Raw genomic sequence first — 12,433 nt, 5'->3', positions numbered from 1 at the left:
CTTGACGTTTCATAGAGGGTGCTCAAACATTTAGGGTTTCCCATTAATGTACCGGGCGCTACAGAGGAATGTTCTACTGCAACAATCCCCACGCAAATACACATTGTGACAGTTACAATGAAGGCTCGAGGCATATAGGTGTAAGCAGGGGTAAAGTGCTATTTTTATAGGTGGTGTGTGGAGCTCACATAGGGGGGTCTGGAGGCAAGCTCCCCAGGGAAGATTTATTTTTAAATATTGAAGTTTAAAGCATCAATCTGGTGCACTTTGAGAGCAACATGAGAGATCTATGGATACATCTCTCAACACCCAGATGAAACAGAACTGTAAGCAGATTTACTTTTTCTCTATGGATATTTTACAAATCACCCTTTTAATAGTATTTCATACCTGTTTTTAATTTATTCTCTTATTTTTTTATAATTATAATGATCATATAAACGTGTGCCTCGGAAATAATTGTTTACATTAATGGTGACCAAAACGTTTGAGATCCACTGAGATAACTTAGACTTTAACTATCTAAACACTCAGAGAGTCCTTTAGCTCACTGAGCCTCTCAGTCTGATAGGAGAGGACTCTCCTCCACTTTGTTGTTGAAAAAACTCTTTATATCCGTTAGCGTAGCTCGCTAAGACCAGAAGCTAACAACTACGATCTCCAGTACCGGTACGCTCTCTCGCTCGTGCACGCACACAAAATGGCTCGTTCCACACACACACACAGAGAGCTTTAATGACACACAGAGACCCAGACGTAATAGCACTGTATCATATTATTTTAAAATCAATAATTTTACAAATTCTAAACATATTCATAATTTAAATGTTGAACATTCAAATTAATCTACAGGAAGTGGACAAGTAAAACCTGAACAAATATATCCGACTCCACTTTGTGTTGCTGTTATTCTACTTTCTGCTAAAATGAATCCACCTTTCGCCACCAGAGGGCGCTGTTACACCACATTTTAAAAACAAGTTATTTTCTCACAAGGAATCACGCGCTGCAGGCTGGATTTGAACCAGTAAAGAAAATAATTTTAATATTTGTCACACACAGGTCATATCACACACCATGTGTCCAGGTGGAGGCCCTTTAAAAAGAGTGTGTTGAGTTAAAGAACAATCAGTGAAAACAGATGAGGCACTATTACAGTAACTTTGGCAGTGCAGTCTTCAGCCACTCAGCCTTTAGCTTTGACGCTCCACAACAACAGCATTAACAGGATGGCAGGTAATGCTAACATCGAGAATCCCCCTCCTCATTTAAAGAAACTGGCACAGGTACAGCACTGCTACGTCACTACGATGTGGAAACAGAATCTTTTTTTATTCGGCTAACAGCTACACACAGTTTGGAGAAAAAACAAAAGCAGCGTCTGGATTTTTGGGGGAGTTTTCGGTGATGTTAGCGGCGCTTATCGTACGTCTGTAATGTGTTCCAGTCATAGGAATCTGCAGGAAGACAAAGAAGGAGATCATTAACACACACACACACACACACACACACACACACACACACACACACACACACACACACACACACACACACACACACACACACACACACACACACACACACACACACACACACACACAAACACACACACACTTGTGTTAACCACAGACCTTATTTCAGCCCAAAACACATTCAGAAAACCGTTGACTTCCAGATGAACCGCTGACTTATTTAGGACTCATTCCCGCACCACCAGCTTTTATAAATACATTTTGAGATATGGGTGTTTAACTTACCCGGCTCCTCTTCGCTTCTCTTCCCCATCAGTCCAACGAAAGAGTTGACTTTATGCCCTAAAAAGAAATATATACTATATAAGGGGCGGGACATCTCTAAGCTGGTTGACCAATCACAACAGAGCCAATCAGAGCAGACTGGTCTCAGACAGGGTGAAAAGATGGAGAGGACTCTTTAAAGTAGAGACACTACATACTGATATACACCTGAACATCAGCAGGAGAGGACTCTTTAAAGTAGAGACACTACATACTGATATACACCTGAACATCAGCAGGAGAGGACTCTTTAAAGTAGAGACACTACATACTGATATACACCTGAACCTCAGCAGGAGAGGACTCTTTAAAGTAGAGACACTACATACTGATATACACCTGAACATCAGCAGGAGAGAACTCTTTAAAGTAGAGACACTACATACTGATATACACCTGAACATCAGCAGGAGAGGACTCTTTAAAGTAGAGACACTACATACTGATATACACCTGAACATCAGCAGGAGAGAACTCTTTAAAGTAGAGACACTACATACTGATATACACCTGAACATCAGCAGGAGAGGACTCTTTAAAGTAGAGACACTACATACTGATATACACCTGAACATCAGCAGGAGAGGACTCTTTAAAGTAGAGACACTACATACTGATATACACCTGTTCATCAGCAGGAGAGGACTCTTTAAAGTAGAGACACTACATACTGATATACACCTGAACATCAGCAGGAGAGGACTCTTTAAAGTAGAGACACTACATACTGATATACACCTGAACATCAGCAGGAGAGGACTCTTTAAAGTAGAGACACCACATACTGATATACACCTGAACATCAGCAGGAGAGGACTCTTTAAAGTAGAGACACTAAGGTTCAAATTGTGTTAAAATGTCATTTTGAATTAAGTAATGTTCCCTAAGTGAGATTGACAGCTGATGGAGCCGATGTCAATCACAGTAATGGACTGTAATATGATCTGTGTGTGTGTGTGTGTGTGTGTGTGTGTGTGTGTGTGTGTGTGTGTGTGTGTGTGTGTGTGTGTGTGTGTGTGTGTGTGTGTGTGTGTGTGTGTGTAGGCGGTGAATTGGATTGTGGGTAATATTACACTACAGGAAGCCCTGAGGGAATCTCTTACACCACGAACATCAATATTTGCATTAGCCTGATGAGCGGTAAATATATAGCCTACAATAACATTTGCCCTTGTGGTAAAAGTGTGTGTTTAAGAGTGCATGTGTGTGAGAACGTGTGTGTGTGTGTGTGTGTGTGTGTGTGTGTGTGTGTGTGTGTGTGTGTGTGTGTGTGTGTGTGTGTGTGTGTGTGTGTGTGTGTGTGTGTGTGTGTGTGTGTGTGTGTGTGTGTGTGTGTGTGTGTGTGTGTGTGTGTGGCAAACATCCTCCTCGTTATAATCCATAACAGGCGGAAACAATCCAATTGAACCCTCAGATGTCCCGCGGGCATTGAAGGAAGCACTCCTCTAACGATGAGTGACTTTGAGGAATAAACGACATATTTATATTTGTGTTTGTGCCGCTGTGTGTGGGAGACTAATGTACAAACACAAAACAAAGAGCAGAGAGCCGGAGGAAACAGGAAATCCCTTCCTCCTCTTCTCTTTCTTCCTCCTCTGTGTCTCTTCCTGTGTGTTGGCCGGCGTTCAAAAGCAAAACCCAATCATCCGCTCGTTAATTAATTACCGGCTGTTTCTGAAGCGCTCACATAAACACACGTATTTAACTCCTTCTGTAAATATGGTGGAGGAAACATCGAAGGCTTTTCTGTTTCACAAAGTGCTTTTGAAACATCTGACACGTTCATATTGTAACTGTTAGTGACGTGAGTTTGCCGTTCATCGCTCTGATTGTAATCGCTTTGGAATCTACGGTGGCCCACAAGTTCAAACTCACTGCAGCTCCAGAAAGGAAGCAGATATAAAAGTCCAAATGTTCCTCATAAATAAACATCTTCAGCAACTTGACAACACATGCAGCGTTTAGAGAACATTCAGCAACTTGAGGAGACATGCGCAGCGTTTAGAGAACATTCAGCAACTTGAGGAGACATGAAATAAACATGAAATAAAATCACTTTCGAGATTTGGTTTTCAGATAAGAATGGATTTCAGACGTCAGCATTTCTAAAAAGCTGCACAGGAACATTTCCTCCTGATGTTCATACTCACTTTTGCGGGTGATCTGTGCATTTGCTGCGGGGAAAAGAGAATGAAGGTTAGCTCAGGTGCAGTTTGATGAAGAGTTCGAGGTGTTTTCCAACAGATGAAACTCAAGGTGTTTTTTAGAGCGCTTCGTACCCATGGAGCGTTTCCCCATCAGCCCGATGAACTGATGCGGCCGCGGCTTCCTCGTCATCCTCAGCAGGATCTCTCTGAACGGATCTCTGGACATCCATCCGTCCTGAAGCGGGAGAAACACATCAATACATGCTCAGGAATATTATGGTATGGATCCGGCACCGAACGGCAGGTTAAAACCAATTTATAAAAGACATTTTGGGGCGAAATGAAGCAATAAATGCAAAATATAAAGGTGCTTTTAAATGGTGAGGGTGACAAATTATTAAATACAAATATATTTACATGAGAAGTTAAGGAAAAATGTACACAATGGATTACAAGATATAAGAATACATGTGTATCTGAGACAATCCAATCAAAATACAAAATACAAATACTTAAATGGTAGCTGTCCCTGAATGCATCGTTATGCAACAACTTCTATGTTAGATAATAGAGTTTCCATCCACTGACACCCCAACATCCAAAATAAACAGTTGAAAATTGGAAATAAAACACAAAGATAGTGTTCCTGAATGCATCTTTAAGCAACATGTTCTCTCCCTTATATAAGGTAATAACATGTGCCACCTCTAACCCTCCTCCCACACACACCCTCAGAAATAGAAAAATAATGAACAAATAATGCAAATATCAGGAAATAAAAACAAATTTTTTTAGAAAATATGCAAAAAAAATGGGGAGAAAAGTCCCTGAATGCAACTTTATGCAACATTTCCTATCTCTTATCAAATGTGCGACCTTTTACACTCCTACCCTCTTACCACACATCTTCAGAAATGAATAAACATAAATGTAAAATAATGCAAAAATCAGGAAACAAGTTAAAAAACAAAGAAAAATACAAGAAATCTGCAAAGAAACGTCCCGAAATGCATTCCTTCCTATCTCTTCTAAAAGGTAATAACGTTTGCCCCCCGCCCCCCCCCCCCCCCCCCCCCCCCCGCCAACCACCTCCCTACACCCACAACGCCCCCTCCTACACCATTCCCCCCCCCCTCCGAGTAAAATCAATATGCATGTTAAACTTTGATTGAGCGTCTCCTTCCGGGCGCGAGCGTCATCTGAAGCTGCTGCGGAGCTTTCAGGTGATTTATGGGGTGTATATTATTATGATGGTCTGGAAAGCAGCTCGGCTCCTTTCCAGATCCCAAAGTCAGAGTCAGAGCCTTCAGAGGCGTCCTCAATGCTGCCTGCTCTTATTGGATTTCCTGCTGAAGGCATCGTCTTCATGGGGGTCCTAGCGTCTGAGTGTGTTTCACCTGGTGCAAGTCACCTTCAGATAAATCTAAACTGTTCCTGCATCTTAGAAACTGGATCAGCATTTTTTTACTCAAGTGTTTTTTGTTACTATGCTTATTTTTCCATTTTATTAGGTATTTATATTTCTCATAATATTTCTCGTGTCACGACTCCTTCACCTGCGGCAAGTCACCTTTAGTTCCAGTATATATACATTCACATTATTTACACCATGTTTCCGTGTAGGATACATGTGTCCTCATTTATATCAGCTGTTTATATATGCTACAGTATTTATTATATTTGTTATTCCAGATTGAATGTTGTTTTATTTTGTAGTACAGTTATTAGTATATTTTGTTGCTTCAAACTAAACTTTATGCAGCTGTAGCATTTTTTAAAATTATTATTATAAAGTCTATGATGCATATTTCTCAATTTATATAAGCTATTTATATATTTTAAATATTCTGTTTTTATTTTTTCCAGATATAAAATTGTTTTATTTTGTAGTCAAATTATTTGGATTTTTATTATAACTTCAACGCATTTTGTTAAATTATTCTGAAACTATAGGATGCATATTTTTCCATTTATATTGGCTATTTATATTTGTTACAATATTTCTTATTTTCTATATTTTAAGTTGTTTTATTTTGTGGTGCAATATTATTGTATTTATTGCAACTGTAAGAGAAAACATTTCTAATTGAGATTTCTTCAGGGTTATTTTACTTATGAATGAGTATTTAATGAATCTGCCTTTCTTTTTAATGACACTTATTTTGGAGATGTGGAAACTCAAGAACCTGCAGGAGAACAGCCTTTAAACCCAGAGAATTACAACTGAAAGGGATTTTTCTTAAAGTCACAAACGGTCTTGAATGCCTCGGGTATCAGAGTTTGACGCAGAGAGTGAAACATAATTAGCTTTTACTTAATCATCCCATTCCATCAGGATGAATGGCACATAAAGAGAGCAAAGCAGGAGAAACAATCCATCTTAAAAACCCTAAAAGACAATCATCTAATACTTTATTCTAGATTGTTTTTAAATATCCGTATTGCTCATCTCAACATGCAGATAATAAGGTGTTCAGGAAGACATTAAGCTACTGTATATTATAATTAATCTGGAGTGAAGCTCGATCAGAAGCTAAATAACGATTAACACACAGGTTTTTACAACTTTCTTAGAGAAAACGATCAGAAAAAGTCACCTATTTTCGCACCAGAACAGAATCTAAATGAGTGGGTTAGTTTCAGTGGGAATGGAGGTCTGCAGAGTACCTGGATCTGGTTGCTGCTCGTCCAGTAATCAGAATCTTCTTTCGGCTCGGGTTCTTCGCAGAAAACTTGGGCGACGGCGAGAAAAGCCATAAAAACCGGTAACAGCAGAAACTTCATGGCGCTAGAAACTGCTTCTTCTTCTTCTTATCAACAAAAATAACTCGCTTTTATATTAAAAAATACTCAAGTTCTTAACAAAAAGCACACAATGCAGTGAGCTGCTTCTTCTTCTTCTTCTTCTTCGCTTCGGAGCTCAACAGTAGTCCATAGCGCGCCGTGCGTAAAGACGCGGTGCCGGAGTCTCCAAAAGCTCTGCAGCACGTTCTTCTTCTTCTTCTGCTTCTTCTTCCGCAGTCTCGTGCGTCCTTCTGTCCAGAGATCCCTGCACGCGCTCCTTTATAGCAGCCTGATGTCACCACAGTAGTGTGATTACACCCTTCAGTTACAGTTACATTCATCACGAACTGTAAACGATGTGCGTCACTGCCCGAAACATCGGAGACTCATTCTGATTTTCTTTGGGGTTGTTTTACTAATTAGTTGGCGTTTAATGTATCCTGCCTCTTTAACATGACACTTGTTTGGAGAAAGCTAAGTATTCTGCAGGACAACAGACTCATTTGTAACGTATAGTTTTATAAAATGCATCCCTTACGCCCCAAAGGGTTAAAACTAAAACTGTCACTAACATGTGACAAGGTGCAATTAAGCAGCCTACAGTCAAACACAATTAGGTATTACTTATTAATCAAATACTATTAAAATGAATGGCACATGAAGAGAGTAAATAATGAGTAAAAATGGATCTTAAAAACCCATTCATCTCGATCTGTGTGATGTGTGGCACGGCACGCTCTCCTCCATTAATTTATTTTATTATCGTTAGTATTCAGATTCACTCTTGACTCCCGGTGTCATTTAATCACCTGATGATAAATCACATCATAAAACATGAACAGGCCTTATAGAAGATATAAAGAGAGCTGCAGGGATGACGTACTCCTGTTGGACCCTGAAGGCAGCAGAAAATGTCAGAAAATAATATAAGCTATAAAGGAACTACAGCAGGGTCACATGAATTCACGTCACCACCGCTAAGCTAAAGGAGGCTAATGTTGGGCTATAAAGGAACTACAGCACGGTCACATGAATTCACGTCACCACCGCTAAGCTAAAGGAGGCTAATATTGGGCTATAAAGGAAGTACAGCACGGTCACATGACTTCACGTCACCACCGCTAAGCTAAAGGAGGCTAATGTTGGGCTATAAAGGAACTACAGCACGGTCACATGACTTCACGTCACCACCGCTAAGCTAAAGGTGGCTAATGTTGGGCTATAAAGGAACTACAGCACGGTCACATGACTTCACGTCACCACCGCTAAGCTAAAGGTGGCTAACGTTGGGCTATAAAGGAACTACAGCACGGTCACATGACTTCACGTCACAACCGCTAAGCTAAAGGTGGCTAATGTTGGGCTATAAAGGAACTACAGCACGGTCACATGACTTCACGTCACCACCGCTAAGCTAAAGGTGGCTAATGTTGGGCTATAAAGGAACTACAGCACGGTCACATGACTTCACGTCACCACTGCTAAGCTAAAGGAGGCTAATGTTGGGCTATAAAGGAACTAGAGCACGGTCACATGACTTCACGTCACCACCGCTAAGCTAAAGGTGGCTAATGTTGGGCTATAAAGGAACTACAGCACGGTCACATGACTTCACGTCACCACCGCTAAGCTAAAGGTGGCTAATGTTGGGTGTGATGCCGTTTAGTCGTCTCATTTATACGCTTGTTGGCAACCACCGTTTTAAAAATGATTTACTGATGTATTTGATGTCGCAGAACAAAACATTACATTTTCTTCAGCTTGTGATAACCACAAACATTATTTCAGGATAACAACCAAAAACACATTCAGAAAACCATTGACCTCCAGACCAGGGGACAGGAAGTGAGGAAATGCTGACTCATGTCAGGGTTTTAGGACTTTTTAGTGCTTTAAAGAGATTGTCGATGCCTGAAAAAATGTAATGGAGTCAGCTCAACATTGTTTAACATTAATTGGGGATTTATTTTAACGCATTAATATAAAACGCTGCTCCAAATATAAAAAATCTACATTTAAAGTCTATATAATATTCTTTGCAAACAGTTGTCTGAAATTACCTTAAAGGGGACCTATCATGCAAAATGCACTTTTTGATGTCTTTTATACTTCAACATGTGTCCACGGTGCGTCGGGGAACTCACGCAGCGGCAGAAAATAAAAACGTTTATCTTTTCCTCCGTTCCCACATCTTTTTAAAATGGGGATACAACGAGCGGATACAGATTTGCTGCCGATATTACGTAATTTCGGATGGTGGGCCGACAGAAAGTTGCTATCAGAAACTATGCCTGACGTATTTTGGACGTAATCTCGTCTTTGTTTACATTAGCAAGCCTCGCTAACACTCAGAGCTAACCTGTACTGGAGAGCACATGTGTTTAAAAAGCAGGAAATACAAAAAGGAACTCACCTTGTGATAAAGAGCTCCATACTGTTTCAGAAATAATCCTTGATGTGGTTTACAACAGGATGGCATTTTATCACAGCAGAATTTAACTTTAACTCCAGTAGAATTCTGATCAGGCATTAGCTCCGCTCAAGCTAAAGACCCAAAATCTGCATTTCTCTAACAGCTGGAACAGAGCGATATGAGGGATTTCTAAAATGCATAATCTGTTTGTATTTTGAGAAAGCAACATCATAGACATGTTTTTTATATATTTCTATCTGAGACCCATAAGATATGCCTACAAATAGCACGACAGGAGATCTTTAACATTAAGCAGAAAACTGTATTTTCTCGCTATAAAGACATATTTCGTGCTTTATTAGCATAGCTGCACGTACTGTACGTCGACGATGACACACCTTTAACTGCAATAAGTCCTATTTACTAATTGTATGTTTTTGATTGACTCTGGCCAACACTTACACTCAATGACCCATAAATGATGTTATATTTATTCCCGCAGCTCATAATAAACCTCTTGATGCACACCTCTGTGATCAAAGCGACCCGAAGCCGCTTCTGATTTCCATCAGAAAGGTTTTATCTACAGAAGAGGACGCTCAGCATGAACGGAGGACGAGCTCAACGAGTGCTTGATTTACCCGAGTGTCTTTATGCCATGAACAATACGTCCAGTTTATTTACCCATGTGCTTTTCACGAATGCTAATGTGTTTCCTCGGGTGGGAATAAAACGTCCTCGACGGCAAGTGTCTTTCACGTATTTGTTCAATTAAACCAAGATGACTGTCCTTTATTTTATTTATTTAGTATTCTAACCTTTTATGCTCTCAACCTTTTTGATATTACCATATTTGATTCAATATGCTCCTTAGATAACTTTGAGGTGACGTTGTTTTTAAAGTGTGCTATATAAATGAAATGTATTATATTATTATTAAGATGCAATTTAAATAAACCCGAGGAGTTGTAAAGCTCTATTTGACCTTGATTTTATGTCCGTTACGAGTTCCCGGTGAACTCCGCGTGCAGGTAGAAGAGACGGAGGATGTGTTCGCACTAATTTTCATTACTTCTGTGCACTAAGTGTGGGCACAGAGCCACAGATTTAATCATCTTCACTGCTGTGACAGCTCATCCAATTAACAGACGGGAGGGGGAGGTGAGGAGAGAGAGATGCAGAGAGGGAGGTGATGGAGCTGAGGGAGGAAGAGGGGGAGAGAGAGAGAGAGAGAGAGGGAGGTGAGGAGAGGAGAGAGAGAGCAGGAGGCCATTGAACTCACAGATAAACAGATATAAGATAATACTGTATCGTCAAATCGAATCTGACATTTTTCTTTGTATCACAGCAGCTCAATTTACAACATCAACAAAGACAAACTTTAAAGAGTCCTCTCCTGCTGATGTTCAGGCGTATATCAGTATGTAGTGTCTCTACTTTAAAGAGTCCTCTCCTGCTGATGTTCAGGTGTATATCAGTATGTAGTGTCTCTACTTTAAAGAGTCCTCTCCTGCTGATGTTCAGGTGTATATCAGTATGTAGTGTCTCTACTTTAAAGAGTCCTCTCCTGCTGATGTTCAGGTGTATAGCAGTATGTAGTGTCTCTACTTTAAAGAGTCCTCTCCTGCTGATGTTCAGGCGTATATCAGTATGTAGTGTCTCTACTTTAAAGAGTCCTCTCCTGCTGATGTTCAGGTGTATAGCAGTATGTAGTGTCTCTACTTTAAAGAGTCCTCTCCTGCTGATGTTCAGGTGTATATCAGTATGTAGTGTCTCTACTTTAAAGAGTCCTCTCCTGCTGATGTTCAGGTGTATATCAGGATGTAGTGTCTCTACTTTAAAGAGTCATCTCCTGCTGATGTTCAGGTGTATATCAGTATGTAGTGTCTCTACTTTAAAGAGTCCTCTCCTGCTGATGTTCAGGTGTATATCAGTATGTAGTGTCTCTACTTTAAAGAGTCCTCTCCTGCTGATGTTCAGGTGTATATCAGTATGTAGTGGCTCTACTTTAAAGAGTCCTCTCCTGCTGATGTCCAGGTGTATATCAGTATGTAGTGTCTCTACTTTAAAGAGTCCTCTCCTGCTGATGTCCAGGTGTATATCAGTATGTAGTGTCTCTACTTTAAAGAGTCCTCTCCTGCTGATGTTCAGGTGTATATCAGTATGTAGTGTCTCTACTTTAAAGAGTCCTCTCCTGCTGATGTTCAGGTGTATATCAGTATGTAGTGTCTCTACTTTAAAGAGTCCTCTCCTGCTGATGTTCAGGTGTATATCAGTATGTAGTGTCTCTACTTTAAAGAGTCCTCTCCTGCTGATGTTCAGGTGTATATCAGTATGTAGTGTCTCTACTTTAAAGAGTCCTCTCCTGCTGATGTTCAGGTGTATATCAGTAGGTAGTGTCTCTACTTTAAAGAGTCCTCTCCTGCTGATGTCCAGGTGTATATCAGTAGGTAGTGTCTCTACTTTAAAGAGTCCTCTCCTGCTGATGTTCAGGTGTATATCAGTATGTAGTGTCTCTACTTTAAAGAGTCCTCTCCTGCTGATGTTCAGGTGTATATCAGTATGTAGTGTCTCTACTTTAAAGAGTCCTCTCCTGCTGATGTTCAGGTGTATATCAGTATGTAGTGTCTCTACTTTAAAGAGTCCTCTCCTGCTGATGTTCAGGTGTATATCAGTATGTAGTGTCTCTACTTTAAAGAGTCCTCTCCTGCTGATGTTCAGGTGTATATCAGTATGTCGTGTCTCTACTTTAAACATGCAGTAAAACCCATAGAACACACTACAGGAGAGGGAACACCCCCAAAAAGCACGATATGACCCATTTAATACTTGCTCCTTGTTCGTATACCTTGTGTATATTAGTATTCAAATGCTATTGAAGATTTATTTTACAAATGTAAGCACTTGAAGCTTTCTTGGGTTCCTTCTGAGGAAATAACGTTTTCTCTTTTATATTCGAGTACCTGTTGCAACCTTTATTTGATTGTCTCCCTTATGCACAGCATGTCTTTCTATTTTTACAGCTCTTATCAGTTGCTGCAGTCACGTTCTCACTCTGGAACATTAACTGCGCGAGCTCCTCCTGGGATTCTCTGTGGAGTTTATTAAACCCACAGAGGAAGCCAACATGTGGCGGCCTTCCTTTTTAATTATCACCTTATCTTTCATTTGAACGGAGGGAAAAGGTTTGGCCGGTCTGCGAGTTCGTCCTGTTTCAAGTCTCAGAGTCACAGAGGCTAGCACATGTATCGTTTTAACAGCAGTTAATCATAAGCACATTAATTGGCAGACAG

At 40.3% G+C, this 12,433-nt stretch overlaps 2 protein-coding genes across 2 annotated transcripts in view; both read right to left on the bottom strand.

The window, feature by feature from the left end:
* The window catches only part of LOC307022903 (major histocompatibility complex class I-related gene protein-like), a 218,634-nt gene that overhangs the window by 136,044 nt on the left and 70,157 nt on the right, over nt 1–12,433 (bottom strand). The window lies entirely within an intron of this gene.
* On the bottom strand, nt 1,019–6,999 carry tac1 (tachykinin precursor 1). Its single transcript, XM_079655847.1, has 5 exons — nt 6,611–6,999; nt 4,076–4,178; nt 3,947–3,970; nt 1,758–1,814; nt 1,019–1,457 (listed from the first exon to the last, which is right to left on the bottom strand). Exons 1-5 carry the CDS (start codon nt 6,725–6,727, stop codon nt 1,411–1,413), a joined length of 348 nt encoding a protein of 115 aa, XP_079511973.1. The 5' UTR covers nt 6,728–6,999; the 3' UTR covers nt 1,019–1,410.

The sequence above is a fragment of the Notothenia rossii genome (assembly GCF_949606895.1).
Source record: "Notothenia rossii genome assembly, chromosome: 10".
Classification (NCBI taxonomy): Eukaryota; Metazoa; Chordata; class Actinopteri; order Perciformes; family Nototheniidae; genus Notothenia; species Notothenia rossii.
This window is presented reverse-complemented; position numbering and strand designations above follow the sequence as displayed.